This window comes from Juglans microcarpa x Juglans regia, chromosome 2D (assembly GCF_004785595.1).
Source record: "Juglans microcarpa x Juglans regia isolate MS1-56 chromosome 2D, Jm3101_v1.0, whole genome shotgun sequence".
Taxonomy (NCBI): Eukaryota; Viridiplantae; Streptophyta; class Magnoliopsida; order Fagales; family Juglandaceae; genus Juglans; species Juglans microcarpa x Juglans regia.
In genome coordinates this window covers 22,387,814-22,410,714 of record NC_054596.1, presented here as the reverse complement: position 1 = coordinate 22,410,714, position 22,901 = coordinate 22,387,814, and the positions used below count along the sequence as shown (strand labels likewise).

Below are 22,901 nucleotides of genomic sequence, written 5' to 3'. Positions count from 1 at the left end.
GTGGCCATACTCTTAAGAACTTGACTAATTTCATTCACTCCTCTTCATTTTTTTTTTCTAATCAATTTCATTCACTCCCTAATGGAATATTAATGTTGTATTTCTGTCAGACATCGACAACACTTTTGTCTTTTCTCATGTTAAGGAGAAAAAATATCGATTTCATGTATTAATAATACATCATGACCACCTTAATCACAAAAAAAAAAAAAAAAAAAAAAACTTAAACCTTCAAATATAGCAGCCATCCATAGTTAAATTTAAAACAATTTTTGAAACAAAATTTTAAGTTAAATTAGGGAAAGTTGAAATATCACAAAAATCAAATAAAAACAAAGTAGTATTCTACCATTGAGAATAACATCCTTAAACTCCGATCCATTAGAATGGCACTTCTAAATATCTTCTCAAGCTCCATCAAGTAAATGACTTGAAAATGATACTTAAATATTAATAGTCGGCCAATAAAACCATACAGGCGACACTATATATCCACCAATTGGTCACTAATGTAAAATTAATGACAAAAAATCGCACCAGTGATGATGATAACAGTACGAGGTTTTAAACTCGAGAATCAATCTTCAAGTGATGCATATACCGACATCTAGACAACGACAATGAAAACTCTCATCTGCTTTGGCTTTTACCTTCCCAAAATTAGCCTTCAAGTTCAATCTACTCAAAATTAAGACTATTCCTCCGGGCTCGATTTTTTCCCGTCCCGGTCCTCCAATATCCGACATAATAATACCCGGGTACACCCGATTACCAGGATTTTTTTTCACATTATCACTTCCACACACCAAATTCCAAGTCCCACACACTTAAAAGTAAATAAATAAAAAGACTGCCATCTAATTTCCTTGTGCGTTCAATCCGCAAACAGATAGCAATTCTCATAGACCTTCTGCATTAGTTCAAAATTTTGAACAAACACAAAAACTACGTACATGTTTCTGTCTTCTTTCTCTCAACTTAGGTCGTTCGTTTCATCCATTAAAATGCCTATAAAAGCATTCGTCTCCCCTTTAATCGATATTAGACCCAAACATTTGGAATTCAGAGACCCAATAACTCGTACGTTCAATATCATTAATTCACAAATACGCAAAATGTATGTACGCATTTATCAGCTAGCTATTTACATATAAATATTTATTTCTTCGATTGACATGTTTAGCATGGCATCCCGCACCCTTGAGATCACGGTGATCTTCGCAACCCCTCTGCAGAACAGAGATGAACAAGGACAACAGGAGCTATCCTTATTGGAATGAAAAGCACAACGTGGAAATCCCAAAGCATGCGTGATTTATAACAATAGAGGTACAATGTAAGACCTCCATCGGGGACAAAACATTGGGGATGGCAAGGATTCCGCTGTCAGATATTGTCAGAGGTTTTGTGCCACAGAGTTATCTGCATTTTTCGAGTTACAGATTGAGAGACAATAGTGGGGAGCAAAATGGGATTATCAATGTCTCTATAAAGTCACAAGTCCCAACATATGCAGCCTCATCGTGTTCAAGTGCCACCACCATTGGAGTACCTTTTCGGGAAGAAATTGTGGACATCGTGTTATGGAGGGGTTTGTTAGGGATCCCAGTCTTGTCCCTAACATTAAGGACCATGAGTTTGCCTTGGTGATGATGATGACCAAGTGACCTTGCCAACTTGCTTGGCCTTAAACAAAGGGATGGTATTTGAGTGATGAAATGATAGAGATGATGATGAACTCGGGTAGGCTAATTGCTGATTATGAGTGTTTGATGCAATGTAGGTGGCTTGAAGGGTGCCCTTGATGTTTGGGCTACTTAGATGGTGATTAGGGTTGGTATGGTAAAGTGTAGCTAGGATTTTGTGAGGTGACTAGGGTGGATTTCAAGATTTGGAAGAGTTGGCTTAGGGTTAGAGTTTAGGATGATGCTAGGGTTTGAGAATGAGGTGGAAGAGTGAGACTAGGGTTTGGTGGTTGAATGAGTCTAGGGTTGCTCCTTGACTTTAGGGATTAATTAAAGATAAGATGAGGAAGATAGGATTTGGATAAAGTAAGTGGATGAAGATGGATGGTGTTTGAAGGAGTTTAAGGTTGTTCCTAGAGTTTAGGGATTGGCTAGGATAAAATTAAGGAAAGATTCCTAAGTGGTAGGAATCTCTTTAGGTAAGTGTTGGATTGGTATTGGCTAAGGTGGACGGATTGAGGTTAATTTGGTCTTTGGAAGATTGACTAGATTTGGTTGGTTTAGAAATGGATATGGAAAGTTTGTAAGATAGAGGGAATTTTTGAGGGAAGAGGAGAATTTGAATTTGAACTAAAATGGCAAGTCAATAGTTGACTAGAGAGATTTTAGGAAAAGTAATTTAAGGGATTGTCAATTCCTTGAGTTAAGGGATTTGAAATGGGAGGAAGTCAAGACTTCTAAAAGTAAGCAATTACCTTATAGGGACTTGAGGTGGACGGCTAGGGTTTTATGGGTGGATAACTTATGCGTAGTCGAGTATGGTAAGTGTAAATATGGAAAGATGGGAGGCAATTAGGGTTTTGGCTATTGCAATGTTTGTGATGGATGAAGGGCAATTATGGGAAGTGATCTATTTATGAAAATTAGGGCAAACACTAGGATTGGTCGAATTTTGTAGGTGAAAAGATCAAAATAGATGGATGGATAATGTGGTGGCCGAATATCACCAAGAACTCTCAAGAACAATGCAAGCACTATTCACAAAAAGTAATTGGATCAATGGAGAGAAAATTGGAAGATCAAACGCGTGTATGGTATTGAATGGATGAACAATAGATGAATAAGATAGAAAAGATATGAACACTCAAAATTAATGAATGAACATAAGGATAAACATAAACCAACTTTGATTCACGAATTTCAAAAAGTTGACAAAAAAAAAAAAAAAAAAAAAAGATAGATTGGATCACACCAATTCACGAACGTCAAGGTGAATATCCTCTACAAGGGTTTCACGAATGTCCCCCAAGTAGCCCAAGTGCCAAGCACTGAATGGTGATCTCAAGAACAAAATAATCCACCCACAATGGGAATTTGCCAAAAGATCTAAATGCAAAGACTAAAAGTCCTATTTATAAGGATTACAACTTGTAAATCCCTAATAGGTCCCTAGAAAAATAAATTAATTAATTAAAATAAATAATAAGAAATAACATAGTTGACATGGGCCAAGTTGATCCATGGCATGGGCTAGCCCACCCATGGGCTCATGCATGCTATGGATCAACTTGGCCCATGTCAACTATGTTATTTCTTATTATTTATTTTAATTAATTTATTTATTTTCCTAGAGACCTATTAGGAGTTTCCAAGTTGTAATCCTTATAAATAGAACTCTTAGTCTTTGCATTTGGATCTTTGCCAACAATGTCAACCATGCCCATGGCACTCTTAGTCTTTGCATTTGGATCTTTGCCAACAATGTCAGCCATGCCCATGGCATGGGCATGGCTGACATTGTTGGCAAGGCTACTGGCATGTGGTTGACATGGCCCAGGCATGACCATGAGCCACAAAACATGGGGTCCTACCAGGATTGTCCCTAGCATTCCTATGCTAAAACAATACTATCAAGGCTAAACAATGTAGGCTTCTTTTTCTTTTTTTTTTTTTTTTTTTTTTTTTTTTATAATAAAAAAAGATGGGTTGTCCCAAGCATTTATCGTGAAACAGTACTATCAAGGCTAAACAATGTAGGCTAAACAAAAAAAAAAGACTTCGACCCGGAACCCGAGTTTATGGCCCGGTTCTCGAGCTGGAATCCAAATGAACAGTCCTACTCAAAATGCAGTCAACCATTTAATCCTAATTGTAGCATGTAATTCGGTGCAGCCAATATTACACAAGGTGTCTTGCCACTCAGTCAACTGCACAAAATTTTACCCAGTTTAAATTACTTTCACCACCTTTGAAACCTTAAGACTAACAATGACAAGGACAATGCTTGCCTTACAAACTATTCACTTGTTTCATCACACGCTATTGAATTGTTCACCATCCTTTAGCATCGACGCATCAAAATTGTAACACCACTTATTTACCATCCATATTAACCGCTAGAGTCAAACCAAAGTACTATATATCTGTCAGCCTTTCCCATTCAAGGGTGCAATATATTAATTTTGATCGTTTAAAGAACAAAATATAAAAGAAATGATACTTTTAAGTTTGGAGGATTTGGATTGTCTACAGTGGATCCTATAACATTTATTAGGTATTTAATGTTACCTGAGAAAGTCAGGCCAATAGTTATACAATAATCACAAAGGTTAGGTTCGAATCGAGAAATACTCAGCACATCTCATCATTATAATTTTGATAAATTTTTATATAAAATATAATAAATAATTCAATATTTTTAAATTTTAAATCTCAAAATAATAATAATATTAAAAAATAATATTTTATTTAACTTTTAATTTTTATTACAACATACTATTCAAACGTAACTTAAATGTTATTTAACCCACTTTGTATCTCTACTTCTCTCTCACTCTGGGCCCTACAGTTAGAGCGGGAGATAGAAATACCGCTAAAAAATATAGAAATTAAGGTAAAAAAACTACAGAGCAAATATTCATGAGAGGGAAGAAAATAAATATATAGATCCCATATCCATTCAAGATGCAAAAATACAAACCATCGAAGAGATGGCCTTCCCAAATCCATTTTTTGCCATGGTTTCCTGGATCCTCTTGACAAAAATAAAACAAAATAATGAAAAATGAGAAGCAGAAATGGAATCCTAACAGCAAATACCTATGAAAAATCAAGAAAAAGCAAAGTTACAACAATCACTCATTTTTTTTATCAGTTCACTCTCTTATCTTATAATTCCAAAGCAAATAAAATTTCTCATCAGAAGTACTGATTTGTTATTTCAGTAATTTTTTAAAGGAAAATAAAATAATAGGAACCCACAAACCGGTAGCCAAAACTAGACCTAAAAGCCAAGATTTAGCAGTGGAGACATTCATAGACCTCCCATATGCTTACACAAGTTCAAATCCAACTTGTAAATGCTTCCTGCCCTAGTTTGTAATTTGTCTTCTCAGCCAAAGCTCTATGCTCTCTCTCTACATAATTATGTTAGTATTTTGGACTCTATCTCAAGAGTCTCCACTTCACTTTTAACGCCGCTTCTCGCCGGAAATAAATGTTTCTCATCTTCTAGCTTAATTTCTCTTCCTTTCTTATCTTCGTTTTGGGTTTTCATTTTTTCTTTCGACTTCTCTCTGCAGTTTGGAGGTTGTGGCAGGATGAGTAATGCTTCTAGATTATTGGTGAAAGCCAAAACGTTTGCTTTCTTCAGGAAGGGTGTTAAACCTTTTCTGCATTACTGAAAAACGTAGGAAACTATCGAAGTTTCTTTATCTTAATAGAGGGATTTTGACATGAGGGGTTGATATGGTGGATGATTGTTGGAGGGTTATAGGAGATGAACGGTTTTATAGGACAAAGAGGGAGAGCAATTGTGTCTTGCTGTTTCAACGTTGTTCTAATGCATATGGAGGATTTGTGCGATCAAAAACTCTATGTACAGTCATTTTTACATATTCCTTACGCACACTACTAATATGATTGACGGGTGTATTTTTTTTAATATAAAATAATTTTTTTGTTCAAACATATCAGTGAAATGTGCAAAAAGTACGCAAAAATGATTGTATATGCAATTGACTGAACATGGCTCCGGCGGAAGGGGCATTATTGTTACACCAGAAGGAAGAAAAGGGAGTGGTTGGGCTGGCTTCATGGAAAAAATACAACTTATGGCCATAATTCAGTCCTCTATTTCCTTTAATAAAAACAGTGAGGTGGGGAAAATCATAGGGGCACGCAACTCTGGGTGGTGAAGGTATGAAGACAATAGGATTCTTCTCGTCGAAGGTCTTCCTCTTCTCTTGAAGGATCATACATGTTAGCTTTGTTGAAGTCAACGGCAGCCTCGTCTGCTTCGACACTGGTCCAATGATGAAAGGAATAAACGACAAGCATAGCAAACCTGGTGATCCATGTTCTTGGTTGCAGGTTTACATTGAAAATACCAACACAATTGACGGGTGTGCAACATTTTTCCGAAAAGACAGATTTTTACATGTTAAAAAAATGAGGTCTGGAATCTTTCTTCAACCACATTGTATTGATCAATGAAACTGCAGGCAAATTTAATAATATTTTTCATGGCAATGAGAACATTGCTGAGCATCTGGCGTAGAGTTTTTCCCCATTGAGGTCAATTATCGATTTCTAAATTGGGTTTATACCTCGCATTTATATTAGTTAATAAATGAGCTATGCATCGATCATAAATCTCACGTCTTCATATATCTTGAATTAAACTTGCATAAGTAAGGTGCCAAGTTGTTGGACCTCAAAAGTGTGGGAATCATTAAACTTCTAAGCATTTTATTAAGCATCAACCTAATTACGAATATTCAAAACTAAATTACATACTAAGTTTCTTGTACATCACAACCTTACATAGACCAAAACTTCAACGATATGTAAAGAAAATATAGAAACATTTGGAAAATATCCCTCTCCACATCATTGTCATTCATGTCATATGTGTCATTTACATGTTGCCTTTGATGGTTAAGTTTCTTACCTTGTTTTTTAAAAAACTTGGTTTTCCTTTTTGTTTTGGCAATATATACAAAGTATACTTGTTTCTTATGGCAAACTTTCCCTTTTAGAATGTGTTTTTGGAGATTGATTATTTGACTTTTTTAAAGATTATGACAATATCCCTTTTAAAGATTTTCTTTTGGCAATATCCTTGAACGATTGTAATTATCTGAAAATTGTATATATATTTTTACTCATTGACAATCTTTTTCAAATTAGAGTCACCTTCCGCAAGCACATTTGAGTAAAAACATAAATTTTGATATTTTTCTTCAAACGTAGTTTTTAAATTATTTGGGATTAAAAAATACTTTAATATGTAACACCCAAACAATCTAATTTTTCTATTAAAGAGCTTTTAAAACTATTTAAGATAGTAGTGTGTTCGATTGCTAGTATTTTAGAGATGATCTTTAATTTTCACAGATCCGATATGAGTAAATGCAAGTTTGATTTTTTTTAGAGCTAGTTTCTTTGCAAATAAAAAAGCAGATATATTATCTTAATTTTGTAAAAAAGACACGAAAAAAAATTACACCAAAATAAAATACTCAAACTCACAACAATAAGATTAATGCAAGTGATGATAATCTCTTCCAAATAAAATGAAATGAGAATATATACACATACAAATGTCACAAAATAATCGTGCTTTCAAAACATTATTAGACATGCAATTCCATAAATTATGTTGTCTCTATTATCTAGTATACTAGAGTTCTGAGCCACCTTTACATACCCGCAAATTCGCCAACCCGCTCTTCATGAGTTTTTTTTATCAGCAAATAATTTTTTTATTGTTCTCGGCCAAATCTTATAATTAAAACATGTTTAGCTATTTGTTCGCTATTAGGATTAGTAGCCCTTCATAAATACTCTGTCATATAATGGGAAGAAAAAATTTGAAATTGTTAAAATATCAATGAAGTTTTCTATGAAAATTTTGACTATAGCACAACATAAGATAAAAACTAGGAGAGTATTTTGAGTAACAAACAAAGTTCAAATACATTTATATCTCTAAGGGTCGAACCAAATCTATAAAATACTTTCTAGATTCTTTAGGCGAGTTTGGATTTGTTTTGTTTGAAGAAAAACTTCTATTGTTAAATATAATTAATCATGACAAGTAATATTTGTTATGTAAAAATCAATCTACTTTCATATAAATACTCGACACAAATGGATAAGCATAGCTACTACATTAGTATTGTTATGAAAGTTAGAAGTTAGTTATACTTACTCATTTGTATTTCATAAATTCTCTATGCACGTTAATCGAAACAACTACATGCTGCTTTTTAACCATCTCAAAAAGTTTGGATTCATTTTGAAAATTTATTCTTATTATATCAGCAATATACACAACACTCTTTTTCTAGAAGAGAAAATATTAAAATTAATTTTCTGTTGCATGTATGCTCAAAAACTATTATAGAGGAAAATATATATACATATTTCGAATATATAATCTCTTCAATTTTGAATTGCACGAAAACTTTGTCTTTGAAAAGATAATACTTCTCCTTTCTAATTTCATTACATTGGATCCACTCAAATACTCTCTTAAAATTATAGTCATAAGGTAGCATCTGTTCTGCTTTGCAGCAATCAATAAAATACCGAATAGAAAGTTCTAATAAATCTTCTTCCGAATGCTTAATTTTCATTCCAGTAGTAATAGCATTGACAACTACAATTGCCAATAACAATCTAAAAAGAAGAAGCTAATAATAAAATATTTAAGACCTTAAATTTACTGTTTGACAAATCATGCAATAACTTCAAACAAAAAGAATATTATATAATCGACCAACTCGGGAGCCTGCTCGTAAAAAATACTACTACATCATATCAGTACTACTATTTTAAACATCACCGTGTAATTTTGAAAAAATGTCTTATTTTAAACATCATATAATATTACATTTGATATGATATTTAAAAAAGAAAAACTCTATAGGTAACCGGCTAGAGGAACCGCGGGGAAACCGGATCTCACCTGGCAAAATGTAAACGATGCCGTTTGCATTTTCATGTATACGCATGTGTGTTTATATCATCTTGTTCATCTGTTTTAGTGATTTTGCTCCATGAACTTCAGGAAAAACACAGATAATGTTGCCACAACTTCAATGAAATCTTCAAGCAATAATCATATGAGACTCTCCCAGGATGTACATGTCGAACTCAATAATTACAACTTGAGGCTAAATATTCCTGCCAGGAGCTCTCTGATAAGTGAATTCTCAAGTTCTGCAGTTAGCCTACATAAAGCAAGCAATGATTTTTTTTCCTTCTTGTTTCTACCACAAGTTCAGCCAAGTCTTCAAACAATTATTGTAGGGGATGATTGCTTTAAGAATTAAATGATGAAGGTTTTAATTGCAACTTTAGGCTAAAAGTTCCTGCCAGGAGCGCTCCTATTAGTGTTTTTTCAAGTCTTGCTAGAAGCCCACGAAGATTGAATTCTAGGGATCTCTTTCCTTCTTCTGTGGCTTTTCAGGAATTTCAAAATAGCCTTGTTACATGTTCTTCAAAAGAGTCACCAGCTAAAGCCATGCATAGTCCCAATCAGTCCCCTTCCAATCCCAAAATCGCAGAGTTTCTCTTCGACGTGAATGATTGGATACCTTGGATTTGTAGAAAATTGTTGGAAAGGATTAATCGAACCTATCAATAACTTCCTCTATAAAAATACCAAAGATATCACCAACCAATAAAAAATAAATAAAAATGAGGCATTTATTTCACAGCTCTAGATGGGATGCATCCTGGAAAGCAAATCTGTAGATGTTCAAATTTCTCCTACCCATGACAAGTCACACAGACCTCTCTCTGCTTCTTTTCTCCTACCCATGCCGACGACCACTCTCTCTACTTTTTCTCTTACACACGAAGACAATCAAACTAGTCCATCATTCAAAATCAAACCAAACTTTACCCAAATCCACAATCGACCCATCATTTCGAGAGCTTCTGGTAGATCTAAGACCAAAGATGAACAAGCAATCTCTGTTTTTTCTCCTACCCACGAAGACAACCACAGATCTAAGTTGTAGAAGACGACTCCTCTGCTCTGCTTTTTCTCCTAACAAAGTTTGGGCATCCGTTAGTTTCTCTCCTTTCGTCAATTTCTTTTCGTCCGTTTTCTTCTTCTTCATTTTTTTTAATGTAGCCTCTGACGTGGCATTAGCCGATTATACCGCGGTTGTACGTAGAAGAACTGTTTAAAAAATAATACATCTTTTCTAAATTACACATGGCATTGTGCTTTTGAATTTTTTTTTTTTTATAAGAGAAAAACTTTATTGATGTGAATGAAATAGGCATGTGCCATGTACACAAGAAGTATACAATAGACTCCTAAATACATTCTAAGAACAATGAACTAAGGATAGAAATTCATGAATTTCATTCCCATTTAATACAATAGCTGAAAACCAAAGCAATAAAATATGTAGAAAAAAATTCTTCAGCTCCACCATTGTTCGTTCCTTGTCTTCAAAACAGCGCGCATTCCTTTCCGTCCAAATACACCACATGATACACAACGGAATCATTCTTCAAACTGCTGCCACTTGAGGATTGCCCTGCAATTTTCTCCAACAAGCCATCAAATCCACCACCCTCATAGGCATTACCCAAGCCACACCAACCTTTCTAAAAATCTCATCCCACAACCCCCTTGCTACGTCACAATGTTATAAAAGATGATCTATCGATTCCCCATTCTTTTTACACATGTAACACCAATCCAACATTACACATCCTCTCTTCTTCAAGTTGTTCGTGGTCAAGATCTTCCCAATGGCAGCATTCCAAACAAAGAAAGCAACTCTAGAGGGTACACGAGACCTCCAAATGTTCTTCCAAGGAAAAGGGGTGTGATCCTGTGCAATCAAGAGTTTATAATACGCCTTTACGGTGCATTTCTTGTGATCCTGAAACCTCCATTTCAAACTGTCATGCCATAGAAGTCCCCAAGGAGTGTTAGCAAGCTGAAAAAGTCTGAAACCATGGATAATTCTCAATCATGAATATCCCTATTAAACAGAATATTCCACTGATGCGAACCATGAGCAGATAACGCACATCCGCCACTGAAGCCTCCTTGTTAACTGCAATATGATATAAAGCTGGAAACACCATTTCCAATGCCTGATCTCCACACCACACGTCCAGCCAAAAACTGATACGGTTGCCCTCTCCTGCGACAAAGCGAATATGATTTATGAAGCTTGTCCACCCCTTCTTATAAACTTCCATAGCCCCACTCCATGCCCCCCTCTCACTTCTTTAGAACACCAACCACCCCAAGCAACGCCATATTTAGCATCTATAGTTTCTTTCTACAGAGATCCCCCTTCCAAATGATATCTCCAAAGCCATTTCCCCAATAACGCTTTATTAAAAGTTCACAAATTACATACACCCAACCCCCCATTCACAATTAGGGCACATACTGTCTTCTATTAACCAAATGAAATTTCTTCTCCTCCCATATGCCTCCCCATAAAAAAGTCTTGAAAAGTTTCTTAATCCTATTCGCCACCCTGCAGGCATAGGAAAGAGAGATAAAAAATAAGTGGGAAGGTTAGTGAGGGTGCTCTTGATAAGAGTGAGACGACCCCCTTTCGATAAATACACCATTTTCCATCCAGCCAACATTTTCTCTATCTTCTCTATCACCCCATTCCATATTGTTCTATTCTTGAAAGTTGCGCCTAACGAAAGGCCCAAATATTTCATTGGGAAAGAGGACACACTACAATCCAGAAGACTTGCTAGGCTACATATATTAGGAACCACACCCACAGGAACCATCTCAGATTTGACAAAATTGACCTTAAGCTCTGATACTGCTTCAAAGCAAAGTAATAATGCACGTAGAGTTTGGACCTGACTCCTATCCGCTTCACAGAAAATCAGAGTGTCATCTGCGAATAGGAGATGAGAAATGATACAAGGGCTGCCAGAGCCATTTCCAACTTGAACCAGATAAAAAACCTCCATCAACAGTAACCTGCACCATCCTGCTCAATGCCTCCATAACTATAACAAAAAGAAGAGGAGATAACGGATCACCCTGCCGTAAACCCCTCGAACTATCAAAAAAACCAGCAGGAGTGCCGTTAACTAGCACAGAAAACTGAGCTGATGAAATACAATATCCAAGAAATCTACCTGTCTCCAAAACCACACCTCTTGAGCAAATACAAAGAGAATTCCCAATTCACATGATCATAGGCCTTCTCCATGTCTAACTTACAAAGAATACCTGGACTTCCCTCCCGCAATCTAGCATCTAGACTCTCATTTGCAATTAGCACTAAATCAAGTATATGTCTCCCTCGAATAAAAGCATTCTGAGGCTTGAAAATAATATTTTTCAACATTGGACTAAGCCGGTTAGCCAGAACCTTTGATATAATCTTATAGACACTACTAACCAAACTTATTGGACAAAAATCCTCAATACACGAAGCCCCATGTTTCTTGGGAATGAGCGCAATAAAGGTCGCGTTAAGTGATTTCTCAAACTTTTTAAAAGCGTGAAATTCACTGAACACCCGCATGACATCACCTTTCACCACATCCCAACAAGTTTGGAAGAAACACATTGAGAAACCATCCAGACCCAGCGCTTTGTCCTTAGCCATACTAGAGATGACCTTGAAAATCTCATCTTCATCGAAAGGTCTCTCCAACACACTGACAAGTTGCGGATTAATTGCCTCAAACGATAAATCATCAAGTTTCGACCTCCAAGATACCGATTTGGTGAGAAGTGTCTCATAATATTGTACAATATGCCTTTCTAGTCAGTGGGAGATTGTAAACATTGAGTTATCTCTTCTTGTGAAGGTATACTGGAAGTGTAAATTTCCTTAAAATGATTCTTGAAAGCCTATTCAATCTCGCCCATTTTAGTAATAATTTTATTGTTTTTGTCCCTTATTTGAATGATCTGATTCTTTCCTTGAGATGCACATGCATGAAAATATTTTGTGTTCCCATCTCCCAACATATACCAGTGTATCTTTACTCTTTGTTTCCATTTTACCTCTTCTTGTTCCAACAACTTGCTCAACTCCTCTTGAGCCATTTTTTATTTATTTTTGTGATCTTTTCTAGTCTCTATTCTTCTTGTAACTTCAATAATTGAGCAGTTAAAAAATTAGTATCATTATTTCTTCTCTGATAACTCAAATTAATCCATTTTTCTAAAGCAACTCGACATAAATCCAGTCTTTCGTGTACTCTAGTCAAAGATTTTTTAAACTGAATTTCCTTCCTCCACTCTTCATCTATCATCTGTCCACACTCTTGTTCAAAAGCCCAACTCATTTCATATTTAAAATTCTTCTTATTTCTTCTTTTTTATGATTCCTGCTAAAATGGAGAAGCAGAGGTTTGTGGTCCAAGCATCTAGTTGCCAACACCTCCACTTTAACTTCTATATAAATCTCAAACCATGTTGGGTTAGCCACCACCCTATGCTATTTTCCTTGGTGAATGTCTCATCACAGTGCATAATACTCTCAAGTGTATTTATCTCCACTACAGCCAAGATCAAATAAATTATTTTTCTCTAAGGTCCTTCTTAGGTTATCCACCTGGGACTCACACCTCGGCCTGCCCCTTCTTTCTCTCCTTGAATTGAAATATCATGAAAGTCTCCAACCACACATCATCGTGTATTTCTATTAGGTTTAAAGGAGTTCAACAATTCTCACCCTTCATATGTTTTTACTAGAGTCTAGATGGCCATAAAAGTATGTGAAAAGCCGGCTTTAAGTTGTTGATATCATCCTTAACCATGCGTTAACATGCCTCTTGGAGTAATTTATTATTTCCATGTTCATATCATCTTTCCCCAACAATATTACGCCTCTACTTCTACCAACTGAATCTACCACAAAACACCCATGGATTCCCAACTTCTTCTTTAGATAAATTGTCTTATCTGGGTTAATGAAATTGTATAATTATGTTGATTGATTATAAAATGAGTTGTAAAATAGTTAGAGAAAAATATAGATGTATCTTTATCCCATAGAAAAAACATTTGCCATGCTTGTTTTCGTGTAGCCTTTTAGGTAGAATAGGCTTGGCACAAGCAAGTCTGTTGGATTTCTTCTTTTCACATGGCATTTATCCTTATAAAAAGGCTACTGATGATAACATCTTTTTAGGCATATTTTATAATTCGATATTGTAATTCAATAATTATTTGGTAATTTAATGGATGGATTTACTTGATTGGTTGGCCGATTGAAAAAAGCTGTTAATCATTTTGGCATCCACTATCACGACATTAAATGATTGATATATATATATATATATATATAAGAGAAAATATAATAAATAATTTTTTAATTATATAATACTTGTCTCATAAGCCAAAGCAATTCAAAATACAATTCTAGTGAGTTTAAAAACTATGTTATTAGTTTTTAATTTTTCTTTGTATTTATAAATTTTAATTTACAATTTAAATTATGTTATAATTTGGGTTTAAAAAACATTTTTGGATCCAGAAATAATTTTTAGACCCAATTGGCCATGCGTAGTAATTAGTATTGGCTTAGGCGGGGGGAGGGACGGATGAGATGTTCAACCTTGCCCCCCAGCACCAGGGCGAGGGGCCGCGCCCCAGCCTCCTGAGGCGGGATGAGGGGAAGGGTCCACCCCGCCCCGCACTATGCGACTATCACCCATAACTTTCATTTAAGTTCCACCATCCCTTGCAGCATCACCACCACCAACAAACCCTCTAGTAATCACAACGGGGCCTTTTGTCCATCCCATGCGGACTCACCTTCGAGAGAACATCCAGTGTCCCAAACATCACACTAATGGCACAATTCCATAACCCAGGCTCTCACAGCCATTATAGATCTTGCTCCCATTGAACTAACTTGCTTTACTTCTGCAGTCAAAGACCTAGCTTGGTGAGACTCCATGAATGATGAATTTGATGTATTTTTTCGGAATCGGACTTGGTTGCTCATCCCACCTACTAGTAGTATGAATGGCAACGAATGGGTGTACTGTTTGAAATACAATGTTGATGGTGCTATCCTGGTTAGTGGCCAAGGGCTTCCGCCAACAGCCTAACATCGATTATAGTGAGACTTTTAGTCCCGTAGTCAAGCCCCAAACATTACGGCTTATCCTCTTTGTAGCTATAACTCGAAGGTGATTGGTTCGTCAATTTGACATATCAAATGCTTTTCTGTATGGTGACCTCTCTGAGTCTATTTTCATGGCACAACCGCAAAGATTGATTCATCCTCAATATCCTAACCATGTGTGCAGCCTAAACCTTAATAAGGCACCCAGATCTTGGTTCTCCAAACTCAGTACTCGCCAGCTAGCTCTTGGTTTCTTCTCCTTAAAGGCTGACACCTCATTGTTCATCTTTTGTCAAGCTACTCTCAAACTCTATGTCTTAATATATGTTGACAATATACTTGTTACCGGTTCTTCCTCAGTTACCATTGATGCTTTACTTCATCAACTACGTATTGATCTTCCTATCAAAGACTTGGGGCTTCTGCATTTCTTTCTAGGTGTTTAGGCACATTTTCAATCCATCGGCCTTCTTCTCACTCAACGCAAATACATTAAAGAACTTCTACTCAAAATCAACATGTCACAAGCCAAAACTGTGTCCACTCCTATGTCTTTGGCTAATTCTCTCAAACTATTCGACAGTGACCATTTCCATGATCTCACTCTTTATTGTAGCACCGTTGGGGCTATCTAGTATGTTCTCCTCATTAGACCAAATCTTTTATTTACTGTCAATAAATTTTGCCAATATATGCAACGTTCGACTGTCAACCATTGGTCTGCAATCAAGTGAATTCTTCATTACCTCAAAGCTATTGCCCATCATGGTCTCCTACTTACCCCTAATTCTTCTCCTATTTTAAAAGCACACATGAATGCCGATTGGGTTGGCTTCAGATGATCGTCTCTCCACTAGTGATTATCTTATTTTTTATGGGCCTAATCTCATTTCATGGAGCTCTCGAAAATAGCACATTGTTGCCCAATCCAATACTAAGCCCAACAACATGCCCTTGCCATTTGCATAACTGAACTCGTTTGGCTCCAAGATCTTCTCAATGAACATGGGCATTTTTCCACCTCACTTGCCCACTTTGTAGTTCGATAATTTTGGAGTCATTTATCTCACTCTCAATCCTATTTTTCATGCTCGTACTATACACGTGGTTATTGATTTTCACTTTGTTCAAAAACATGTTGCCTATGGTAATCTTGGTGTTAAATTTATATCCGAAAAGGATCAACATGCTGATATTCTCACCAAGCCCCTCATTGCAACTAAATTTGCTACTATACGGGATAAGCTCACTGTTTTTGAACCCTCATTGAGCTTGAGTGGGCGTATCAGTGCTTAATCCAATTTCTACAAAGAACATGGCAAGTCAACAGCCAAGAAAGACTCCACATTTTATGACAAGATATCATAGAATCATGACAGCCATATATCACACAAAAAATAAAAACTTCATGAAACGCCCCTTTCTTTCCTTGTACAACTTATGGCCAACTCTGGTCTCTATCTTTCCTTGAATAGCTTACAGCTAGCCCTGTATATATCATACCAAAATGTGTACATGTAGATTATTATGTGAAAAAATAAATTATTTCCTTATTCTCTTTCACAGCTGACTATTGCAAATTGATTAAAAAAAGAAAAAAATAATAATAATGAACAATGACCGGTTTCTAGGAAACCCTAGCAACTTTCAGTGATGCATAGAACAGGAAGGTTGCATGACATCTAACCCAAAAAACTTATGGGCGCTGGAAGATCAAAATATGAAACATAGCAATAACGTTTAGAAGCAACTCGAAAAATTAACCATTATAACGAATCGTACAGAAGTTGAACTCCCTACTGGTGGAAAGAATAAATGTTTAGCTAGGTTTTCATATAGGGAAAATCTTCCAACCGGATGGGTTTAAAATCCATTTTCGCATCAACCAATCACATTGTGACACGTAAGCCATCCAAGAAAAGGCTTGCTGCATCTCAAAGCACCCGATTCCCTCTCATCTATTTCCTTCTCCACACGTAAACCTTCTGTTCTCTCCATTCTCACTGCATTGCAGCTGCATCAACCCAAGCACTCATCCTCTCCGTTCCCATCAGCACCTGCACCAACCCAACATCCTCTCTGTTCTCTCCCTCTCCCTTCCTCAAGCCAACCAACCCAGACGACAGACTCTCTGTTCTCTCCCTCTCCCTTCCTCAAGCCGATGGAAGCTCCACTCGATGAAAGGTTAGAGAAAGAAAAGTAAAATGCAGGGAAAAAAACGACATTGAAACACAGTTCATATATGAAGAAACAATTGTAAAAAACAATAGCATCTCTATTAAGAGAGAAAAGCAGGATTCATACATTGCTGCGGTAAGCCATAGCAAATTAGGTAGAAGTCGTGAAACCGGATCGCACAAAGAGATATCCTACATCCACATTAAACGTTAGTGGCCCCTCTGGATGTGATCAAAAGAAACGAACGAGAAGGAAGCTAGATGTCATGCACAAACATATTATTATTGACTCCTTTTTCACTCCCATACTACTTTCCATAAACCAGATGGAATGGCAGAGATTCCAATGCGAATATCGAAGAAAAACCAGAAAACAAAGCATAATTAACATATAAGAGCTCCCTTCAAATATTATTACTCCAATTTGCCACCTTGTCTTCTATCGGGTTTCGTTAATTTGTATGAGCTTTTGAAAGGCCCTCAAGTAAATGCATTGTTGAAATTCTTTAGTCAATTGCATTTTTTCTTTTGCTTCCATGAACAAGATCTCTTTATTGTTATCTCTAGTATTGAACGGAGACTCTTTGTTCTTTAGTCATTTTGAGACAACATTGTTGGGACTTCCCTTCCATCGAGTGGGGCTTCCATCGGGTTGAGGAAGGGAGAGGGAGAGAACAGAGAGGATGTTGGGTTGGTGCAAGCGCTGATGGAACGGAGAGGATGAGTGCTTGGGTTGTTGCAGGTGCAGTGCAACGAGAATGGAGAGAATGGAAGGTTTACGTGTGGAGAAGGAAATAGATGAGAGGGAATCGGGTGTTTTGAGATGCAGCAAGCCTTTTCTTGGATGACTTATATGTCACAATGCGATTGGCTGGTGTGAAAATTTAAACCATCCACCTGGAAGCTTTTCCCTTTCATATAACCTAGCATCTTTCACAATATAAGCATAAACAGAGAGGAAGAATATAAATGCCTGAAATTAATCTTCCTAAACATACATCTCAAGCGAAACCATTTGGCAAGCGAGAGTCCCCCAGCCTCCCTCAAAACACATCAGCTGAATTCTGCAACAATAACTACAGAAACACCAATACACACCACCATCACAAATTTAGGCAGAGCTGAAATTGTAAACTACAGACTCCAAATCATTCCACCCCCAAATATAAAGAAAAAGTATCCACAAAATATACATGTAACACTACTGTTTTTAATAAAACGACGCTTTCATTGCACAACATCCAATAGGAAGGCACTGTAAGAGTTTTGAGCAAAGGGTGGTTCCAAAAAGAAAAAGAAACAGAAAGGAGGGGTACATGATCACTTGTACATACAATAGTGCCATAGAAGATTGCAACAATCTCAGCAGGTAGCAAGAGAAATAGATTTATGTCTCATATACACTAGCGATCCAGTTTTTGACCTCATTTGGAGAAAACCATGAGTCAGCCTAGCAGAGAACCTCTCCTTGGAACTTCACTACTATGCAGGATATGTCATCCTTACTTTTCCTAGAAACAGCCTCCTCTATTAAACGCTTTGCCGCTGACTGAGCATCCTTAATGTGTTTAATACAATTTACTGCATCTTCGTTTGTCATCACCTGACCAAAATATAGAGAAAAGGTTAGACATGGAAAATTTTAAGCACATTCAAACATGTACCAGAAAAAGAAGAAAACATAATCCACGCAAAATGCCCCAAACAAATCATATTACTCCTGAATGAGGCCATCGACTTATTTTGTTGCAAAACCAACAAAAAGTTTCATTTTCAGCTCCTAAACTGTGACCACAGTTGCAATACCACTCCTAGACTTTAATTTTGAGCAGTCAACCTCCTTAAAGGTGGTGTCAACATCAATGTTCCTCTGCATTTGAGATTTTCTCAAATTATATCTAATACACTTAACCTTAAATTTCATGTGCTTATCAAATTATCTCACAATTGCACACTTAGTTTGCTTCTATTATTCCGTGATCACTTAATAAGCTGGGAAAGTTAAGGTTTATTGTGATGAAAATAGAGAAAATTTACTCTTAGGCAGACATTGTAACTACTAGCATGATTGGGGGGATATAGTGCTCAAATTCTCAAGTCTATGAAAGGCATTGCAAATGAAACTGTAGTCTGGGATGGGGTGGGAACTGTAATATAACCTAAGCTAAATAGAAACACAATGGAGATGATAACTGGCATTAAGAGTAACTGACCTTCCATATCCCATCACTTGCTAAAATAATGGATTCTGTATCATCATCTATCATCTCAACTGCCACATTAGGTTCTGAACTAAGGTGTAACTTTAAGCTCTTATCACCAAATGCCCTTGCTACAGCAAGCTGTCCATCAACACGCGGGACATCCCCTGCAAAAATATAAAATATAGCATTCAATTAAAAAACCAGATCCTGTAGAAAAAGGGCTATTTAAGAATCCCATCTCTATTGTCAGCCAAATAAACTATATATCGTATATACCATCTATCCTAAACATGGAAAAAAGAATTTTAAAATTTTCTTAACATAAAAAGTGTCACTTGTAGGAAAATATACAAAATTCTCCATCTGGACAATCATTCAAATGTCGATGTTTTAATTTGTTAGCCAAACTTTATGGTTTGCCCTTGAAAATGAAAATTTCAGCAAAAGTTCAAACAGCCAAATCCATGAAAAATAATGTGCATTTCACATGACAATTGCTGAAGCCTATAGAAAATAAAAATAAAAAATCGTAAGTAACTACGTTGAAAATAACATCAGTGCTTAGGAAACTCAAAACTACTGAAAAATGTCAAATAATTTGGCAGCTGCAACTCATACAGAAACACCTAAGCGCTGGTTGTAATAGATATGTGTAACAAAAAGGTTTGGAACTTTTCAATCGATGATTTTAATTCTGTACAAAAACACAAGCTCCTATGTGGTTATTACTTTGGAAAGCTGACTACCTGGAAGGTTTGATACGAAACCACCACGACCCTCAATCAACCTTTTCTCCTTGCTTGGCTCATGATCAACTGAGAGTTGTTTGGCTACACCATTCTTACATATAACAGCCCTAGAATCTCCAACATTTGCTACTACAAGCTTTTCACCACCGATCAGTATTGCAGTTACAGCTGTGGACCCTCCTCTTCCCAAAACTGAAGTTTTCTTCAATATATCATCATCTGTTTCATGATAAGCCCTCCTTATAGCACTCTCTGTTTCAGTCCAAAAGTCATTCTGCTTGCACAAAAGCAAAATAAGTATATTTCAAAAAATTAGATAGAGATAATGGCCATTGAAACTAGAGCAAATCAGAACTAGACACAAGAACAAACTCAAACTGTAAGAAAATAAAGCTTAAATCTTTTGGAGATGATATTTATTACCTGTTTTAAAATATTCTCAAAGAGATGACTTTGCAAGTAGCTTGGAACATCATGACCTGAATGGCCATCAAATATTGCAAACAAGCCCAACTCCTTGTCCTTAACTTGCTTGAATTCAGATACTACATAATCTTCCATGGGATGACTTGATTTTCCCTTTACCATGTGAAAGCCATGTGTGATGTGCTTTGATGTTTTGCTTTTGCCTTTTCCTGTGTCAGACGAGCCAAACCCCGCCTTTACCTAGAAACAAGTAACCAATGAATCCATAAAAGGGGGGGAAAAGGCAAAGAGTAACTAATTACTCTAAACATGATTTTCAGAAAGTAAGCAATATTGAACAACTATGTTTTCATCTCTCCTTTTAGTGTTGAAGGGAAAAACTAAAATCAAACTGTGACACTTCTGCTTAATATCATAATACAAGAAACCATTAGTAAGTCATGAGTCTAAACAAGTTTTCATAATGGATCACAAATACATATCTTAGCGCCTCACATAGTATAGTGCCTGCCATTTTGTTTTAGTTTCTTCTTTATGTTTTGAAAATTTTGGTCAAACAACCCCTAAGCGAAAGGTTTTTAGGTTTAACACCTTGTACATCTTTTTTTATTTAGAAATAGGACCCTTTATTATATTCACCCATTAGTGAAGCGTTTGAGTACCTATCTAGCTAGTACAGACCAAAGACAACATCTCATCTGAAAGAACCTTGTTATCAGGTCCATGTGCGTTTGGATAACCATAAAAAAACCAGTTTTTCTGATCCATGTCACAGGCAGAAAACCGAAGTAAGAAGTTGGAAGGAAAAAAAATAAACATTCTAGATTATGTTTGAACTTTCTATAACTTTGTTATGTTTTTATAGTAGTTTTTCTTTAATTGAGAAAAAGGTGAAAGAATTGTGAATTGAAGAAATTCATGGGCCTAACTCATCTCATAAAACCGATTCTACAAGAGAGGATTGCTCATTTCTTATAAACATGCCCAAGACCTTGTCCACAGGCAATGTGGGATTATTCCTCAACATCCTCTCTCACGTGCAGGTCAATATTTTTGGTATCATCATTGTGGGTAGATCGCAAGAGCCCATTATCGGTCATTGGTTAACCTACTCTGATACCATATAGAAACATATATTTCTCTCCATAAAAGGTTTAATAGGAGGAGTGAGGTAACTTCTTATGAAGCCCAGAATAAGTTTGCCCCTAAGCCGTGTGGGACTTCTCAATACACCCCCTCACGTGTGGGCAGGTATTTCCAGTACCATCATTGTAGGTAGGTCGCAGGAGCCCATCATCAGTCATAGGTTAACCTGCTCTGATACTATATAGAAACACATGAGCCTAACTCATCTCATAAAACCGGTTCTACAAGAGAGGATTGCTCATTTCTATCTCGTCCTAAAAGCTTAACATTTTGAGACAAGTGGTGATTTCACATGATATCAGAGCAGAGGTCCTGAGTTCGAACCCTGACTCTACACTCTATCCCATTTAATTAAATATTCCACTTGTTAGGCCTTATACTCATTGAGGGAAAGTCTGGCTCACAAATGAGGAGTATTAAGATATAAAATAATAAAATATACATCTTCCTATCAGGTTAAACTTTTAAAACAAGTGGTGATTTCACATGAATGATATTATTATATTCTTGGTTCCATGATTTCTAAAGTTTGTCACAGTGCTCCTTTAAAACGAAACACCAAATACCAAGGACCCAATTCAGAAACCGCTCAGAAATTATCCGACAATGATAAAAGACAACAGAACCGAAAATCCATGCCTTATTTCGCCACTAATGCAAATCAAAACATCATTCAGACACTGCCACAAAAACTTAAAAAGCTTCACCGTCACGACAATCACTAACTAGAAGTCACGACTCACAATACGTAAAAAAAAGGTTAATTGAGAGAAAGATGGAAACTTCGAACTAACAAGGAAAAAGATTTAAGAACTACAACAAGAACTTGAAGACATTCAGATTCCCATTAACTAAAAAGTACCACGCATTATCTGCATAAAACCAACTCCGCAAAAAATAAAAAAAGCAGTAAAAGAGAAAAGGAAGTTCACTGACTATAATCTTGTGGAGGATTTCTCGACCATTCATGGTAATGCCTTTTTTCGTCTGCTGTGTTTGTAGAAGTTTAGAAGCTAGAAGATTGGAAGAAGATTGAAGAAGACGAGTGTATGTTAAGCACAACAGGTTTTGACTTTGGAATGAATGAAGTCTTGGTGTCTTTAAGAGCCGGTCGGTCAGGCCGCGTTTTTTGATTAACAAACGCGCATTTTCCGACGACTTTTCTCTTTTCATTTTTGAAAAACAAAACAATTGTTATTTCTAATTCTTTGATATTTTTTTCTTCAAACTGTCTATACAATTATTACAATTTTATTTTTTTATTTTTTATAACGAATGGGTAATTTTACGATAATGACTAGTGGTATAGGAAGAAAATTCATTAAAAAAAAAAAAAAAGAGAGGCTTTGTTTGTTTCATGTGACAATAATTGAACATTTAGGTGTGGTTTTGACAGTGAGAT

The 22,901-nt window shown here is 36.2% G+C and overlaps 1 protein-coding gene across 1 annotated transcript; it reads right to left on the bottom strand.

The window, feature by feature from the left end:
* Positions 1 to 17,927: 17,927 nt before the first annotated feature.
* LOC121250723 (probable protein phosphatase 2C 58) lies at positions 17,928 to 22,594 on the bottom strand. Its single transcript, XM_041149919.1, has 5 exons — positions 22,436 to 22,594; positions 20,351 to 20,593; positions 19,925 to 20,201; positions 19,188 to 19,342; positions 17,928 to 18,577 (listed from the first exon to the last, which is right to left on the bottom strand). The coding sequence occupies exons 1-5, from the start codon at positions 22,466 to 22,468 to the stop codon at positions 18,425 to 18,427; spliced, it is 861 nt and encodes a 286-aa protein (XP_041005853.1). The 5' UTR covers positions 22,469 to 22,594; the 3' UTR covers positions 17,928 to 18,424.
* Between the last annotated feature and the right edge of the window lie 307 nt (positions 22,595 to 22,901).